At 58.0% G+C, this 17,591-nt stretch overlaps 2 protein-coding genes and 1 long non-coding RNA gene across 3 annotated transcripts; 1 reads left to right on the top strand and 2 right to left on the bottom strand.

Annotated features, from left to right (window-relative positions):
- Positions 1-128: 128 nt before the first annotated feature.
- LOC122494877 (D-box binding PAR bZIP transcription factor) lies at positions 129-5,909 on the bottom strand. The gene is made up of 4 exons (XM_043600393.1): positions 5,314-5,909; positions 3,978-4,388; positions 2,147-2,358; positions 129-626 (listed from the first exon to the last, which is right to left on the bottom strand). Exons 1-4 carry the CDS (start codon positions 5,450-5,452, stop codon positions 411-413), a joined length of 978 nt encoding a protein of 325 aa, XP_043456328.1. The 5' UTR covers positions 5,453-5,909; the 3' UTR covers positions 129-410.
- Positions 5,910-6,468: 559 nt separating this feature from the next.
- CA11 (carbonic anhydrase 11) lies at positions 6,469-11,984 on the bottom strand. Its single transcript, XM_043600392.1, has 9 exons — positions 11,195-11,984; positions 11,035-11,109; positions 10,151-10,293; positions 8,623-8,808; positions 8,312-8,407; positions 8,089-8,161; positions 7,831-7,985; positions 7,415-7,580; positions 6,469-6,597 (listed from the first exon to the last, which is right to left on the bottom strand). The coding sequence occupies exons 1-9, from the start codon at positions 11,259-11,261 to the stop codon at positions 6,572-6,574; spliced, it is 987 nt and encodes a 328-aa protein (XP_043456327.1). The 5' UTR covers positions 11,262-11,984; the 3' UTR covers positions 6,469-6,571.
- A 360-nt stretch (positions 11,985-12,344) lies between these two features.
- Positions 12,345-14,399, top strand: LOC122494882. The gene is made up of 2 exons (XR_006300291.1): positions 12,345-13,019; positions 13,431-14,399. It is a non-coding gene; the product is annotated as an uncharacterized LOC122494882 (long non-coding RNA).
- Positions 14,400-17,591: the final 3,192 nt, after the last annotated feature.

Below are 17,591 nucleotides of genomic sequence, written 5' to 3'. Positions count from 1 at the left end.
GGTGCTTCCGGTAGCTGCTGCCTTTTGTGGCTCCAAGCCCAGACCTGCCCACATACCGCGGCCAGCGTGACCCGATGGCCTTGAACTGGGGCCAGGGAGCTGCCTCCTCCCCCCACAACAGCTGGCTCTGGGGTTCTCAAGATTTATTCAGGGTGTGTTAACGGAGGCGGTGGGAAGATGGGGGTCCCCGAAGTGGCAGGGGCAACACAGAGGACCCTCCCCGCCCCCGCGAGGGAGGGGGGAGGCTCGCTTTTTCTTAAAAATATAAATGTATTTATCTGCATCATCACGTCCCTGGGGCACCCAGCTGGCCGGCCTGTGGGCCACAGGGCGGGGAGGGAAAAGGGCGTCGGGGCGCAAGTCTGAGCGAGGCGGGGAAGAGCTCCGCCGGGCAAGGGTAGGGGACGGCCTCACAGGGCTCCGTGCTGGGCCTGGTAGCGCGACAGCACGGCGCGGTAGTGGGACAGCTCCTGGCGCACAGCCACCACTTCCTGCCGCAGCAGGGCGTTCTCCTTCTCCAGGAAGGCCGCCCGGACCGATATCTGGTTCTCCTTGAGCCGCCGGGCATCTCGGGACCGCTTGGCTGCCTCGTTATTCTTGTACCGCCGGCTCCAATACTTCTCGTCCTGGGGGTGGGGTTTGAGAAGGCACTGAGGGCCAGGGGTAGCAGCTTGCCTTGTGCCTTCAAGGACGGAGGGCATCTAAGAGACCCTCTGGGGGGTTTCTTGCCCAGCAGTGGGGCTTAAAGGTTACCAGGTCTCTCCTCGGATGGGTACCCAGGGATCTGGTTGCTAAGGAGAGCAAGCCCCTAGCAACAGCTAAGGTGTGAGATCGTTCCACCCACACTCAAAGCAATTTGGTTTCATGTTTCCACTGTGCAGAGCAGACCCCACTGCTCCTCACCCAACAAAGGGCCTCCAGTTAGCCCCTGGTTGCTAAGGATGCTGGTTCCCTAGCAACGGGATGGGACCTTCAGGGTCGGAGGGCTTCTCCCCATAAAAAGCACTGCTTTATGTATCACCTGCCCAGATCCTGGTTGCTAAGGAAAGCCTAGGCTCCCCAGTGATGGGGTTCTGTGTCCCATAAATCTTTCCAGAGCTGGGGGCCTTTGGACCTGGTTGTCAAGGCAACCTCCTTGTTGTTTTCCCAGCAAACAAAGGTAATGTCTAAGTGGTCCCAATGACTGTAGCCAGTCTCTGACCTACTGGCCTTGAATAGAGGCCAGAGAGCTGCCTTCTTCCCAACGGGTCCTGGTTGCCAGAAGGGCTGCACTTTAGCAAAAGGGCCTATCCTGAGGCCTCCCCACACCATTACACTTAGGGTTCTCTGGTCCTAGAATTTGGTTGAGGAGGACCACTCCTTAGTAACAAGGGCCACCCAGAGCTCCAAAAGATGACCTCACATCCCCGTTTCATTAAAGCCTCGTCCCTGCTCACTAGGGTAAATCAGGTCCAGGCCCCATGACAAGAGAAACCGCCGGTCCAGGCTGGGTTTACAGGCCAATCCTCGGTGCTTCGAGCAGTCGCGTCTTACACAAGGGTGAGGTGAAGTCTGGTGAGCAGCCAGGACACCTCTTAACTAGGGGAGGCCCCAGAATTGGCCAAAGGGAGAAGACTGGAAAGAAGCGGTCGCTGCCCCAAATCAGAAGGCAGCTCTGGCTGCTGATGGGAACTTGAGGTCTCTCACCAGGGAGCAGTCCAGGCCCAGAAAACAAGGCCCAGAGGGGCTGCCAAAGTCTGCATCCTAGGCGGACGCAAGCACCCCGAACGATGCCCCAAATCAGAGACCAAAGGACCAGCCCCAGCAGGGCTAGCGGCTCAGAAGAAACAGGCTGATACCCTGCTGCTAAGGAATGCTGTCCTTAGTAACTGGGCCTGGTCCAAGCCCCAAGCCTGTACAACTGGGCCCAGCAAGGCTGGTTGAGACTGCATCCCATAATGATACCATCTTCGTAAATCTCAAGCCCAGACCTCAGCCCCGTCGCACCCCACGGCTTCGCACAACTGACTGATCCTTGGCTGTAGGTTAAGGGAACCTTGAGAGCTAACCCCAATGAGAAGCCCAGGCCTGACTGGGAGGAAAGGGCCATCCCTGGCCGTAGGGCCTGCAAAGGCCATGCCTACATCCTACACCTAGCAGTGCTCACCTTCTGCTCCTCTGGCACCTGGATCTTCCGAGCCTTCTTCATGATGGGCTGGGGCTTAAGTTCCTCCTCTGAGAAGCGATGTCTCCGAGGGTCAAAGGTCTCGTGGCCAGGAATGCTCGACAGGGCTAAATCTGCTGGGTCGGGTTCGAATGTCATCAGCACCTCCACGGTGTCTGGGTCCACAGGGCTGGGTGTGTCCCGAGAGGTCAGGCCTTGGGGAAACAGAATGTGCCACCTAAGTGTGTATATATTTGGTACTCGCAGAGGCTACCCCTGATCAGGTATCTTTTCCACCCCGAGGAAGGCCCTTATGAGGCCTACCGTAAAGCCTGTCAGAGATCAACCTCTCTAATATAAACTACGAAGGGTCCCTAAGCTACCTTGTAGCTTAGAAATCATGGAACCGACTCCACTTTCACAAACACAGAAATGAGCCCAATTATAACTGACTTACCCTAAATAACACGAGTCTGGTCTATTGCTTCTAACACCTCTGGCCCTCGGATTGGCAGCGTCGGCTTCCTTCCCATAGTCTAGCCCGAATCCTGCTTACTGAATCCCTGACCAAAGCCTAGCCGCCCCCCCCCCCCCGGGGGCTGCTCAAGGAAAAGAAATCCAATGCACTGAAAAGGCTTCAGGTAAGCTTCTTAAGAGCTGCTGGCTTCGAAGGGTTAGGGATGAAAAGAGGAAATGACAGGTTTTTGGAGGTCGGTTCAAGAGAGGGGACAGGGGCGGCCTGTGCCTTTAAGAGCGACCAAGCCGGGGCCAGCTGAGGACACAGGTTCAGGGCCAGTCACGTGCGGGCGCCTGCTTTCCCGCCCCGCCCCCCCTGCAGCCACGGGCGCCCTCTAGTTCCCCAGACCCCGCCCCCTCCGCGTGACCGCGCGTGCGCGAAGTCAAGACTATGGAGGAGAGAGGAGAGGACTCACGTGGCGCGGGAATGTGCGGCTGGGAAGGGGAGGGCCCTGGTTCCGCCCGGAGGTCCGGCCAGGGGCAGGTGTGTCCGGGAATCCCCAACCTGCAGACCGCCCCTGGGACCCCCCCAGTGCCCGAGAGAGAGCACACTTTTCCTTAGGCTCTTTGGGGTTTCTTAGCTCGAACCTCTCAACCTCCAAAGATCCAGGCATTCCTACACTCTGGGGAACACACTGAGAAACGACCCCCTCGACCTCCTCCTCCCTCGCCACTGGGATACACGCTAGGATTCTGGGATCCTCGGCCCCTCCTCTCCCAGGACAAAGGAGACTCGGTCCAAGCCTCAATGTAAGATCTAGAATGAAGATCCCCGACCTTCTCCCCTCTAGAGGATCCGGGGTGCTAGCCCCTCTCCACTGGCGGACTCAGGAACCAGGGCAGACAGTCCCTTACATCATGGTGGAACAGAAGTCTGTGGCCAGACCTTGCTTTCTCCCTTGTAGAGGACCTACGAATTATGGTCCTTCCACACTCCAATTCTGGGCCCGGATTCTGGAGTGCAGTTCACTCCCCAGTAAATAATTCCGGTGTTGTGGGGTCCCAGTCCCGGCTCCTCGAGTATCCGGACCCTCGGTCCCCACGTCCCTCCGAAAAATCCACACTATCTCCCTACTGGACATACTTCCTGGAATTTCGGGTCCCAAGTCCCTTATCTCCAATGGATCCAGGAGACCCAGTACCCTGATGCATTAAGGGACACAGAATCCGGACTTCTCTCCAAACATCTCTCGCCTAGAAGGACCCAGAATTTGGGCGCACAACCCCAGCCCCACCATCGCATCCCCGGGTCGCAGCCCCGCCCCCGAAGTCCAAGCCCCGCCCAGCCGGGGCCCTGTTCCCGCCCCCGCCGTCGCACCTGCGCGGTGGCCGCCCGCGGCCCCGAGGGCAGCCCGGGTGGGGGCGTGCCCCGGCGAGGAACGAGGGGAAGCTGAGCCGCAGGAGCCGGGCCCCGGGGAGGGTGCGGGCGTGCGCACGGGCGAGGGCGCCGGTGATGGGCCGCCGGGGGGCGGCGGACTGGGCGGGAGCCCGTGCTCCAGCAAGAAGGCGTCCAGGTCCACGTACTCCACGTCGCCGAACGGCAGCGTCCGCTCCCACAGCAGCGGCGCCAACAGACCCGGGCCAGGCGCGGCCCCCGGGCGCCCCCGCGGGGATCCGCCGCCCACCACCGCCCCAGCTGGGGCATCCGCCGGGCCCGCCGTCTCCAGGCCCGGCCCGGGGACCGTGGATGCCGGCGGAGCCGCCTTGCGCTCCTTTTCCTTCAGGAGACCTGCGGGCGGGGAAAAAGACCGGGTGGGGTGGGAAGGAAGAGACGGAGGAGAGACCCCAACACAGAAAGACAGGAAGAATGGGGGGATTGAGACCCACACGGCGGAGATCCAGAGAAAGAGGGGGGAGACGGGGGAGAGGGAGAGATCAGAGAGGGAAGGCAAGGACCCAGAGAGAGAAAGCAACAGAGACTCAAGAGAGCGAAAGAGACCCAGAGAGAGAAGGCACAGACGGGGGCGGCAGAGACAGAGAGGGAGGCAGAGACCGAGAGAGGGAGAGAGACTCAGAAAGAGGGGGGAGGATAGAGACCCAGAGAGGGGTAAGATAGAGACCAGGGAAGGTACAGAGCCACGGAAGGAGGACCGAAGTTCAAAAAGAGGCAGGTGGAGGGTTGGGCAGGTGAGAGAAAAAAAAAAATGACGGCTCTGTAATTTCTCTGTAACCTACCCCCCTGCTCACTGTAGCCGCTTCTCCCCACCCCCACACTCTGCAAGGGGCAGGAAGGGGCTCTATTCCTGGGGCACATTCCTCATCCCCAGACTCCATGTGACCCCAGGAGGCCCCGCCCAAGCCCGTGTCAATACCGTGTGAGCATCCGACACACCCCCTCCCTCTTTCCTGGACCCCAGGGGTCCGGACTCTCATAACCCAGAGGAAGGGGGGGGGGGGCTGGGGCCTAGACTCTTGGGTCCTCCGGGAAGAGGACACGGGGACTCCTGGGTCCTCCTGGTGGATGGGCTTTAAGCAGGTACTTTTGGATCCTAGGTGCCGAGGGATCTAGGGTCCTAAACACCCTAGTAACTGAGTAGATGAAGGTTGAGAATGGACTCTCGGCACGATAGGAGGTAGTCCCCCCCCCCCCCCAGCATTTGAATCCCTAAGGGAGTTGGGTGTCCGAGTTGGGATAGGCGGGGGCTAGAACTCACAGCTGGATGGCTCTTTGGGCTTGCTGGTCCCCTGCAGAAGGCTCCGCAGCCCAAGCAGCGCTCCCCCGCCAGGGGGGGCCCCGGCTGGGCCGCCCAGCAGCAGTGGGGCCGGGGTCCTGTCGCTCACGGGCCGCGCCATCACCGGGCACCTGCCCGTAAGCTCACGGGCTCATGGAGAGGCGAAGAGCTGGCCTGCCAGTCAGCGGCACACTCCTGTGGTTCGGGCGAGTGCCTGCCCAGGAGCGGGCGAGCGTAGCCTGCAAGCCTCCAGTATCCAGAACACTGCAAATCCTAGGAGTGACGGGGATTCGCAGTCCTCAGTGCAGAAACGTGCAACTCAAGAGGGTCCCAGGAGACCATGCAGTCCGGGTGAGGGGGTGGTCAAATCAGGCAACCGGCTCTTTGCAACCCGGAGTTCAGGGGGACACAAGGCGCTCCAGCAAGGTGGGCGAGCTAGGCTCTTGCAAAATCTGCAGCTCTCTCAGCGGAAGGCGCTTTGCAATCTGCACCAAGAGGTGTGCGCGGAGGGGCGGGGGAGGGGGCAAGAGGAGGCGGCCGCCTTGAGGCGTGGCCAACGCAAACTTCTTTCGCGGAAAAAAAAAAAAAAAAAAAAGCCAAACCAAAACACCCGACGCCACAGCGCACACCCCTCCTCTCGGCCCCCGCCTGCCTCTCGGGCCAAGCACCCCAGCCGCGTGCCTCCCTCCGGCTGAACGCACGGGCCAATCGCGTCTTGACCCCTCGAGACGCGCGGCCAATGGGACCCCAGCATCCGCCAAGGCCCGGGAGGGCGCGTGAGGGGCTAAGTGCGTGAAGTTGCTGCGCCTTTAGGTGGGAGGCGGGACCCTGACCTACATTTGCCCAATGGGAGACGGCACTGGGGGCGGGACCGTGACCCAGTTCGGGCCAATGAGGCAGGCGGGAGGGGGAAGCACATGGCTCTGCGCGTGCTGCCCGACGGGGAGGGTGAGTTGGGGGGGAATGAAAGAGGCTCCACTTAAAGGAGCCGCTAATCTAAATGACAGTTTGGGGAAACAGGAAGCCAAAAAACCGAGTGGTGCGGTTTAGGAAGAGGGAGATTGGTTTCTAGAAGAAGGCTGCTGTTCTCCAATACCCAAATGTTTCCCCGCCGCGCCTAGAATCAGACCACTAAGAAACAGGAAGTATTCTGTCCCTTTAATAGCTTTGTTTTGGGGGTGACTCCCCTCCCCGAGTGGGGAGACTTGGAAAGGACAGGCGCAATCCTCGATGGGGAGTCTCAGCGACCATGGGGGGCACCATCCACTGTAAGACAGACGACACCGGTGGGGGAGAGTTAGTTTAGGGCACCACAGGCTGGACCCTGCAGAGGGGCGGGGCTGGGCCGCGTAGGGCTCTGACCACAGGGAGGCTGCGAAGGGGGAACCCGGAATGTACCAGGTCGACAAGCTGGAGAAAACGGTCAGATTCTGGCCCGGCACTGGGTTGAACCAGCAGGAGGCAGCAGGAGGGTGGAATAGGGATGTCCAGTTTCAGCATCAGACTCAACTATGTGAAGGTATTCATGGGCGGGGTGGGGGGGGGTGGGGGGGTCTGGGCCAAACCATGTGGAGAAGCCTGAGAGGTGGCCTTTAGATCGCAGGGCTGAGCCACAGGGAGGCAGCAGAAAGGGAAGGGGACTGTACCATGTTGATTTCCAGGAAGGGGGTGTGTGTCAGATTATGGAACACGATGCGATTGTACCACATGGAAACAGGGAAGGGATCCGGGCTGTACCATTGTGGAAAGCCATAGCAATAGGAACCACGGCCCAGTAGGTAATCGTACCACAGGGAAGCCAGGTGGCTCGGGTTCGGGTTATATACAAGTTGCAGGTTGCAAGCGGTGAAGAGGAAAAGACAAATCACGGACCAGCAACGGTCTGTGGCGTGGAGGTGGATTGTACCATGTTGACACACACGTAGAAGGGAGAAAGCGAGCGCGAGCTCAGGAGGCTGGACCAAACAGAAACGGCAGAGGGGTGGGTAGGACTGTATCACTTTGGGAAAACAAGGGGGGGGGGAACACATAGGCGGGTTAGACCAAGACGTGCGGGGGAGGGGGGGTGCAGACTGGACCATACCATGCAGGCGGTAGTTGGGGCCTCGGCAGCGCCTCTCGGGGTGCCGGGGGTCCCTGTTGCCCCTCAAGGCCCTGTGGGCCAAGGGCTGCAGGGGCCGGCCGTTACCGCTGAGGCTCTGGAAGATCTGGGATGGAGGATTCTGGCTCAGGAGTCTCAGGGAGTGCATCTGCCGTGGGAGGGGGTGGGAAACTGAGAGTGAATAAGGAACGGTCCGGGTGAATAGTCTCAGGGGAAGCTCCGCCCCCCGAGCGGGTGGGCGGGGCTTTTCTCAGCCCCAGCCCACCCCCAAAGGTTGTCTGACCCTCCCAGCAGTCGGACAAGGAAGAAGGGAGGAGAGTAGGTGAGGCCAAGGGAGGATGCCCAGGCCAGGGAATGGGTTAGCCAGGCCAAAGGGGCTGCAGGGCACAGTGGGTCACCTGGAGGGAGGTAATATTGAGGGCCCGGTCGATGAGGATCCAGGTGACAGTCTCTGAGCAGGGCGGGGTGCTGAGAGAGCCCTGATAGGTGATGAAGCCAAAGGATTCGGGGAACAGGAGCTCCAGGCTCAGGTCTTGAAGAAAGTAGGCATCATCTGCGGGAATACCGGGCGAGAGTGAAGAGGAGTGCCCTTCTTGAGCTCCCGTCCTGTGCACACCCTGCTCCCCCAGTCCCCCACCAATGCACCAGGGACTTACTCTTGTAGGAGATGCGGGTGATGGTGTCACGGTTAAGGAGGCGGCTGAGGAAGGGGTTTGAGCTGCCGGCCACCTGTGGGGGGGGGGGGGTACGAGGTGAGGAAGTAGGAATCCAGAAGCCCGAGCCCCCAATCCCTTCCTTCCCCAGAACGCGGGAGCCTGGGCCTCCCAGACTTCTTCTGGCTCAGACCCCACCTTCCCTCAGACTCTTGCCTGGGCTCACATTGACAAAGAGGCTGAGAATGGCCAGGCCATTGGGGCCCCGGGAGGCGGCGCTCAGGTTCCCATAGAGTTCTTGGTTGAAGTGGATGAGCTGCACCTGGGAGGGAAGCACAGAGTGGGGGGTCCCCCAGCAGAAGGGGAGGAGAGGTACAGCTCTGGGCCCTTGGGGTCTCAAGTCAGGTTAAAGCTTAGTGCTCGGGGGGGCTGTTCTATGAAAGAGGATGGGGTGAGGCCTCAAAAGAAAGGTAAGGCGGGGGAGCAGTTGGGCCAACTTGGGGCGAAGGTCAAGGGTCAGAGGTCAGTGGCCACCACCTCCGCAGAGAACCCCTGGTGGTTGATCTGGTGTTCCGAGCCGGCTCCATCGCGCGCCCCAAACAGCAACCGCAGTTCACTGAGTCGATGGCTATAGAGGAGGGGCCCCCCAGACACGTTGACCACGGGCCGGGGTGCAGGCAGGAAGGAGACATGGCGGCCGGTGTTGTAGAGGGTTCCCCGGAGCTGCGGGAGAGGTGGAATGAGGTGGAAGCCGTCACGGGGACGAAGAGAGATGTTCTCGCTCCCGCATTCCACGCCTACATTTCCTGCTTCCGAGAGAGTCATTTAATCATTCAGCATAGTTTCAACACCAGTGACTTTGCAGGCTCTGTTCTGGTCCGTGGCAGGTGCTCACGATCGCCGGGTTTATTTCACTAACAAATATTTATTGAGCTGCTACTATGTGCCATGGATGCCAGGAGGAGAGCATAACAAGTAGACAAAAAAAAACCCTGGGCCTCATGGAACTTGCATGCTAAGGGAGCAGACACAATAAATAAGGAATCACATAAGTAACTGCTTAATGAATCACATCTTATGCTCATGCAGTAAAGAACTGAAAGCTCTCAGGAGATGTAATGGGAAACCCAGCCTAGATCGGGGGTGGGGTAGGGTGGGATGAGGAAAGGCCATCACAAGAAAGGGACATTTGAGTGGAGACCTAAAAGATAAGCAGGAATTAGTCGCAAAGAGCAGAGAGAAGGGCATTCCAGGAAGAGGAAACAGCAAGTGCAAAGGCCCTGAGGTAGCCTGTTTCCATGACAGCAAGGAGGCCAGTGGGACCAGAGCTTGGTGAGCAAAGGAGAGGAGATAGGAGCCAGATGGTGCAGGACCTTGTGGACAATGACGGGATGTTTTGTATTTTTATTGAAATAATTGAAAACACACACACACACACACACACACACACACAGAGCTAGGCTCAGGTCATGATCTTTGGTTTGTGGGTTCAAGCCCCACGTTGGAGCCCGCTGCAGGTTTTCTGTCTTTCTCTCTCTCTCTGCCTCTCCCTCGCTCATGCTCGCTCGCTCTCCCTCAAAAGTGAATAAACATTTAAAAAAAAAAAAAAAAGAAACGAAATGGCACTGCAAAGTGGGCAAGAACGTGGAGGCTAGGACCACACCGCCTGGGTTTGGATCCCAGGGATGGCACTCTAGCTGTGCGACCTCAGACAAGTAACCCAATCTCTCTGTGCCTCAGTGTCTGCATCCATAAAATGGGGACAGTGATAGCACCTGTTTCATGGTGTGGTTTCTGAGGATTAGAAGACTTATTATCAAGCTTTTAAAACGGGGCCTAGCACCGAGAGCGGTTTGTTTTACAACTGCTTTTACAGATGTGGAAACACTAGCGAGCCATGTTTGGGGAGGGGGGAACAGGTGATCCACTTTCGAGCGTAAGGAGCCTCCTTTCCACCCCAGGGTGTGCCCCTCCTTACCCCAGGCTAGATTTCCACCTCAGAGACCCACCCCCACTCGTGCCCACCCCCAGGGGATTGGGTAACCCCTCCCACCAGGCCCCTTACCTTCTCTCCCCCAGTGCTGAGCCTCAGTGGGGGCAGAAAGGGGTCATAAAGGACCCTCTTCAGCTCCACGTCCACGGGGCTTTGCCGCTTCCCCACAGCACACAGACTCCAGGCGGCATTCACCAGGCCCCAGAAGGGAGGCCCTGGAAGCAGGGATGGGGCGGGGGGGGGGGGGGGGGGGGGGAAGGAGTCAGAAATAAGGGCTGGATCCCAATGCTGGGATCTGCCCACAAGGCTGTGGTCTGGACTCCCGGATCCCAGGAGAGGAAGGGCAGGAGACGGCGACTCCTGGGTCTGAGGGAGGAGGGGGCTGGGATCCAGAATCCTGGGTCCTAGAAGAAGCTTGGAGGAGTTTCCTAAGACCATCTAGCACCCTCCTGGATGAAACCGATCTGAAGTCATTAAGCCATTGGGGGAAGGAACTACAACTCCCAGCAGGCCTGAGGGCAGCCAGCCTACCCATCCACTGCCGGCCCGCCCAGGCGCCCATGGGAGTCGTAGTTCTTTCAGTCTCCCGTGTCCCGCAGCTGGATAATGAATGTATCGGGGAGAGGAGTTGCAAGACAGGGCTGGCCAAGGCAGGGGAACCGGCCGGCGACCCACTGGTTCCCAGGAACAGCCGGGACCTACCTGCCTCTTTCCTTGCAAAGGGACACGCGCTCTCTTCCACCCCCACACTCTTTCCTTCCACTCACTCCCACTCACTACTTGAAATGCACATATATAATGTCCCATGGTGAGCTCCCGGGTTCAGAGGCTGGGCCCAACTCCTGAGGGAGGGAGGAAGGGGCTGGGACTCCCGGGTCCTGTGAGGAGAGGGCTCCTGGGTCCGAGGGAGGAGGCACCCAGCAGCCCGGACTCCTGGGTCCCCGCCCTGGCTGCACCTGGCACGAAGTTTCCCTGGAGATTATCCTTGTAGCTCCACCAGTCTTCCGGATCAGGTGCAGGTCCGATGTGAGCTGCGGAGAGAGCAGCCTGAGCCCCTCTCCTGGGCACCCCCCCCCTCAGGGGCTCCTGCCCCAACCCCCCCTCACTGGGCCTTACCTGCTGCCCCCAGTGCGGCCCAGAGTACCAGCGCTCGAGGGGCGCTCAGTCGAGCTGCAACCCCCATCCCCGGGAGGCCTCTGAACGACCCCTTCCCAATGTCCCGGCCCCCTCTCTCAGCTCCTCTGGCCCCTCTTTGTGGGACCCAGTCCCTCCAGGACTGCCAGCCTGCCTCTCCTCCCCACAGGGAGACCGGTTCCCCGAACACCGAGGCGGTGGTGGGGAGGACCGAGACCCCCCAAATCCCCTCCCGCCTCCTCTCCCTGCTCTCCCTTCCTCTCCTCCTTCTCTCTCTTTTCCCCAACCCTCCAGCCTCCCTCTACCTCCTGATCTTCCTATTCCTCTCTCTGCCTCCTGCTTCTCCCCGGGGTTACCTCCTGGTTTCTAATCCACACCCCCCCTCTTCGCTCTGTCTTCTTCCAGCTCCCCCCCCCTCCCCCCAGCCACCTAACCCCATGTCTCCATCCTGCTTCTCTTTCCTCCTCCCGGTCTCTCTCTGTCTCCAGCTTCTCTCTCTCCCTGCCTCCCCACCTCCTCCTCTCCTGCCTCTCCTGTTTCTTCTCCGTCTCTCTCTTCCCTCGTCCCCGCTCCCTCCTCCCCCCTCCCTCTCTTCTCTCTCTGGGTGTTATTTAATTTTTTTGTCGTTGTTGCTGGGGGGGCGGGCGATCTCACAGCAGCGAACGCTCCTCGGCCTGGTGTAGGGGGGATGCCCAAGGGGCAGGATGGAGGGGTCGCTGGGGGCCGATCCCCAGCTTCCAACTGTGCCGGGGCCATGGGGGCGGGGCGGGGAGGGGGGGGGTTGGCCGGGACACCTAGGGCCCGGAGCTGGCAGTTCCCATCCTCCGCAGAAGGGGGAAGGGGGGGGAGCTTAAGGTGGCGCTGACAGTCCTCCGAAGTCTCGGTGCTATGGTCCCGCTGGCGCCGGAGGATCCGAGGTCCCCCGGCTCTCGGGGACCCGGGTTGGAGCCCGCACCGGCGCCTGCAGCCCCCGCCCCCCGCCCCGCTCGGCCTCGGCTGGGGGCTGCCTTAACCCGGCTGAGGGATCCCCTGGGAGATCGGGGTGCGGTGCGGGCGGCTGACCAGGAGGGGGAGGCAGAGACCTGGAGAGGGACCGAGAGGCGGGGAGGAGGAGCCGGGGAGGCGGAGGCGAGAGAGCCGGAGGTGAGGTCGGAGAACTGCAGAGGCTTGGGAAGGGAAAGGGAGCCCGAGATGGACGCGGGGCGCCAGGGCGGGGGGCAGACCGCCGGCTGGAGATGGGGAGGCCAGGAGGGAGGGAGAGAGAGAGAGACACGCTGAGAGAGAGATCCAGGTAGAAAGACGCGGAAAGTGATACAGAGAGAGAGAGAGAGAGAGAGAGAGAGAGAGAGATACTGATGGAGGCAGAGCAAGAAATACGGATACACACTTAGCTATAGCAACAGAGAGCCCCATCCACCCAGCAGGTCGGAGATGCCAGAACGAGACGCCAGGCAAGGCCAGAGGGGGGGAGACAGAAATAGAAAAGAGATCCAGAGTGACACAGCCAACACTAAAGAGAGAGACAGAGAAACACAGAGAAAGAGGCAGACACACACACAGGCACCTGAGTAGAAACACAGCAGGGAAAGAGAGAGAGCCAGAAAGGACCAGATGGCAGAGACCCAGGGGCCCAGACAGAGGGAGAGAGACCCAGAAACAATCCAACGGACGTCAAGGGAGAGAGTCGAGGCAGAAAGACAGACATTCGGATAGAGAATTGGGAACGGACATTCCAAGGACCTAGAGATGGAGGGGACAGGGACGCCCAAAGAGAGTCAGAAATGAAGAGAAAACGCGAGAAAGAAAGGTATGTATGACTTATCCATTGCCACAAGGGATATGGGGGGAACAAATCTCCCCCAAACTCAGTGGCTTAAAGCAGCAAACATCTGTTGTCTCACCGTTTCTGAGGGGTTAGAGTTTGGGAGTGGCTTAGCTGGGTGGTTCGGCTCAGGGCCTCTCATGAGGGTCCAGTTAGGCTATGGGCCAGGGTGCCGTCATCTGAAGGGTCGACTGGGGCTGGAGAATCCCTTCCAAGCTCTCCTACACGGCGGTTGCCAGGAGGGCCTGGGCTCCCCACCAGTGGGCCTCACAACGTGACTTCTGGCTTCCCTAGAGTGAGTGATTGTGAGAGAGAGAGAGAGAGAGAGAGGGAGGTCTTCTATGACCTAATCTCCAAAACCACGCACCATCACTTCTGTTTTCTTCTGTCCCTCAGAAGTGAGTCGCTAAGTCTCACTAAGCCTAAGAGATTAGGCCCCTCCTCTCGAAGCATCAGAGAATCGACGAGAGAGAAGAGGGAGAAGAAGAGGGAGACAGAACAACGGGGCGAGGTGGACCCTGAAAGCCCCATGAGGCTTTGAGGTCAAGGAGACACATATTCAGGAACTCAGTGACACGTGGAGAGAGATGCTTGAGGGAAGTATGGAGACAGGGAAAAGAGGCAAGACAAAAGAAACAATGGCGATAACACGGTAACAACAACAACAACAACAACAATAATAATAAGTTACAGTAATAACAGCCAGCACATAAAGCAGCTACGACATCCCAGGCAGAGTTCTGAGGCTTCCTGTGAACTCGCTCGTGTAATCCCCAGCCGCCCAGTGGGGTAGAGGCTGTGGTCCCATTCTACAGATGAGGAAACCAAGGGTCAGAAGCCATCAGTGACTTGCCCAGAGTTCTCCACTTAGGAAGTGGAGGAGCAGAGGAGGAAAACAAAGACGAGAGGGGGGGGAGGGGCGCCTGGGTGGCTCAGTCGGTTAAACATCCGACCCTGGATGTTTCAGCTCAGGTCACGATCTTGCGGTTGGTGGGTTCGAGCCCCGCGTCGGGCTCTGCACTGTCAGTGCGGAGCCGGCTTGGGATTCTCTTTCTCTCCACTCTCTGCCCTCCCCCCTCTCAAAATGAATAAATACACTTAAAAAGAAAAAAGAGGAATGGAGGAAACACAATGGAGGCATGGATGCAGAAAAGTGGGGAAAGCGTCAGGAAGCGTGGAAGAGGGACCCAAATCTGATGGAGAAAAGCCGCCCTGACTGGAGTTTTCTAGACACCAGGCCATGCCATGCACCCTGTAGGCTTTCTTTCAACCCTCAAAGCTGCCCCATGAGGTGGGGTTAAAATTAGCCCCATTATAGAGCTCTTCCTGCCCTTGGATCCTGTCCCCATGCTTTAATAATAATATTAAAAAAAATTAGCCCCATTATTCAGATAGAAACACTGAGGCTGGTGAGAGAGAGAAGCGACTCATCCAAGATATAGTAGGTTGGATGGTGCCCCCCCACACACATGAAAGAAAGAAAGAAAGAAAGAAAGAAAGAAAGAAAGAAAGAAAGAAAGCAGGAAAGAAAGAAAGAAAGAAAGAAAGAAAGAAAGAAAGAAAGAAAGAAAGAAAGAAAGAAAAGAAGGAAGAAAGAAAGAAAAGAAGGAAGAAAGAAAGGAAGGTGCCTCAAACCTGTGAATGGGACCTAATTTGGCCAAAAGGTTTCTGCAGCTGTGACTAAGTTAATGACCTTGAGATCAGATCCTCCTGCATTATCTGCCTGGACCCTAAATCCAATGACAAGTGTCCTTATGAGAGAAAGGCAGAGGGAGATCCGAGATGACAACGTGAAGACAGAGGCACAGATTGGAGTGATGTGGCCACAAGCCAAGAAATGCCAGGAGCCACCAGAAGCTGGGAGATGCGAGGAAGGATCCTCTCCTGGAGCCTTCAGAGGGACCATGGCCCTGCCGACACCTTGATTTGGGCCTCCGGGCCTCCGGAGCTGTGAGAGAATAGATTTCTGTTGTTTTCAGTCACACAGTTTGTGGTCATTGGTTATGGCAGCCGACCTCACGGGTGGGGAGAAATACTGAGAAAGTCTTGGAACTTTTCGGAGACAGGCAATGACGGAGCCAGAGATACATGGAGGGAGAGACAGACAAGACACTTCACTTCCTGACACGTCAGGAAGAGTAGGCTCTACCTAAGAGTTGGCTCTCCTCCTCCGGGAAGCCCTCCCTGATGCCCCAGGCTGGGTCAGTGCCTACTGAGCACATCCCTAATGCCCTGTGCTTCCTCCGTTAGAGCACAGATCCCATTAGAGGAGGGACTGTCTCCTGTGTGTCCTCTCTCAAGGGCCCAGGCCTGACCCATCTCTGGGTCCCCAGCATCGCCCCACACAGGGCACATGGGGCTGTTCCTCGGGAGAGAAATCGAACATGATTGAATGAGACCATACTTCCCATGTCTCTCCCCTTGCGACTCTGGCTCCCTCCTATCTGCTTGGGAGACACTTGGGTTTCCTGCAAGGTCCAGCAAGGGCCTCACCTCCTCCAGGAAGCCTTCTCTGATCTAACAGGGGAAGCCCCAAGCTGTCTCCATTATCACACATCACACCGATGTGACTGTATGTAGGTCTCTCCCCTACAACACCCTCCCCCTGCAGGGCAAGTCCTGGGCCTGACTCAGGTCTCCATCCCAGTATTTCCCAGGGAGACCTCAGGAGAGTATGTTGAATGAAGGAATAAATGAAGGAATGGAGTCAAAATAGAGACAGTGGCAGAGAAATGAGAGAAATGGTGGAGAAAACATTTTTGTGTAGGGGAGGGGGGACTAAAAGGAAGGCTTCCGTGGGCGCCTGGGTGACTCAGTCTATTGAGCACCCCACTTCGGCTCAGGTCGTGATCTCGCGGTTCATGGGTTCGAGGCCGGCATCGGGCTCTGGGCTGACCGCTCGGAGCCTGGAGCCTGCTTCGGATTCTGTGTTTCCCTCTTGCCCTCTGTCCCTCCCCCACTCGAGCTCTATCTCTCTCTGTCTCTCAAAAATAAATAAATTAAGGGGCGCCTGGGTGGCGCAGTCGGTTAAGCGTCCGACTTCAGCCAGGTCACGATCTCGTGGTCCGTGAGTGCGAGCCCCGCGTCGGGCTCTGGGCCGATGGCTCAGAACCTGGAGCCTGTTTCCGATTCTGTGTCTCCCTCTCTCTCTGCCCCTCCCCCGTTCATGCTCTGTCTCTCTCTGTCCCAAAAATAAATAAACGTTGAAAAAAATAAATAAATAAATAAATAAATAAATAAATAAATTAAAAAAAGAGAGAGAGAGAGAGAGGAAGGCTTACAGGGCCTCCTGGCTTCTTGATTTCAGCTCAGGTCATGGTCTCACGGTTCCTGAGTTTGAGCCCCACATCGGGCTCCATGCTGACAGTGCAGAGCCACCTTGAGATTCTCTCTCTCTCTCTCTCTCTCTCTGTCCTTCCTGCTCTCTTTCTCTCTCTTTCAAAATAAATACATAAACTTTAAAAAAAGAGAGAGAGAGGAAGTCTTCCAGGTGTAGGTGACATTTTCCCCTTTGTCTGTCCCCATAATTGAGGCCCAGGTCCAAACTCCCCCTCTCCCTGCTGGCCTCCCCCTCCTGGCTCTCCCTCTGCCTCCGGCCTACCCTTTACGGATCCCAGACCTCACCCTGCCTCTGCCCTAGTCACAGAGGTCCCACTGATGCCCAGCACCCCTGGACAGAGTGTCCGACCCTCAGCCTTTCTTGTTGTGACCAAATCCTTCATCTGTCCTTCAAGGCCTATCTCAAATATCACTTTCTCTAAGACACGTTTCCTGATCTCCGGGCTAGGTTCACAGCCCTCTCTGGGCTCTCCCAGTGAACTGAACACCTCAGTGATTAGGGGACTGGCTCTCCCCTTTCTTTAGCTCATAGACCTCCCAGGGCTCCCCAGGGCCCCACGGAAAAAACACACAGGCCCTCAGCCTGGCCTTAGAGGCCTCATATGCCTCGACTACCGCCAATCCCCAGCCTAATTTCTCTGGTCTAACCACACAAGGCCCTCTGGTTTCAAGAACTTTGCGCCAACTGTTGCCTCTAACTGGGGTTCTCTTTTTCTCTTCTCTGCTGGGCAAATTCTTACTCAGTCTCTTGGATACTGCAGGAGTCTACTCTTCTAGGAAGCCATCAGCAATGGTGAGGTGGGCAGGAGGCTCCTTTGAGTTCTGGAAGCCACCTGTGTGGCCTCCACGATAGCACACAGACAGACTGGGCTCGCTGCCCGGAGGCGGAGGGAATGGCCAGGCCGGAGGTGGGTCCCAGATGTGGATTTCACGCCTATTTGTCTCGGTCGCTGGGAACAAAGTTTGGGTCATAGGGAACATATGGAGCTCACCTCGGTCCTCAGTTTCATCTCCTGCCTCCCTGACCCCTGGGTGGGAGGCGACAGGGCCAGGACTCTCCAGGCCTGGATGGTTCCCACAGCCTCTCTTCACCTCCTCGCCTTGAGAGCAGGGAGAGAGAGCTGTTCGCAGCTTCCGCTCTCTTGGGGGAGCCCAGCAAATTCTTCCAGATCTGTGTTCTGTCTGTCTTTTGGGCTCTCCTTTCCTGAGGGAGCTGTG

The sequence above is a fragment of the Prionailurus bengalensis genome, chromosome E2 (genome assembly GCF_016509475.1).
Source record: "Prionailurus bengalensis isolate Pbe53 chromosome E2, Fcat_Pben_1.1_paternal_pri, whole genome shotgun sequence".
In the NCBI taxonomy this organism is placed as follows: Eukaryota; Metazoa; Chordata; class Mammalia; order Carnivora; family Felidae; genus Prionailurus; species Prionailurus bengalensis.
The sequence above is the reverse complement of the archived record's forward strand: the minus strand, read 5'-3'. Positions and strand labels throughout refer to the sequence as shown.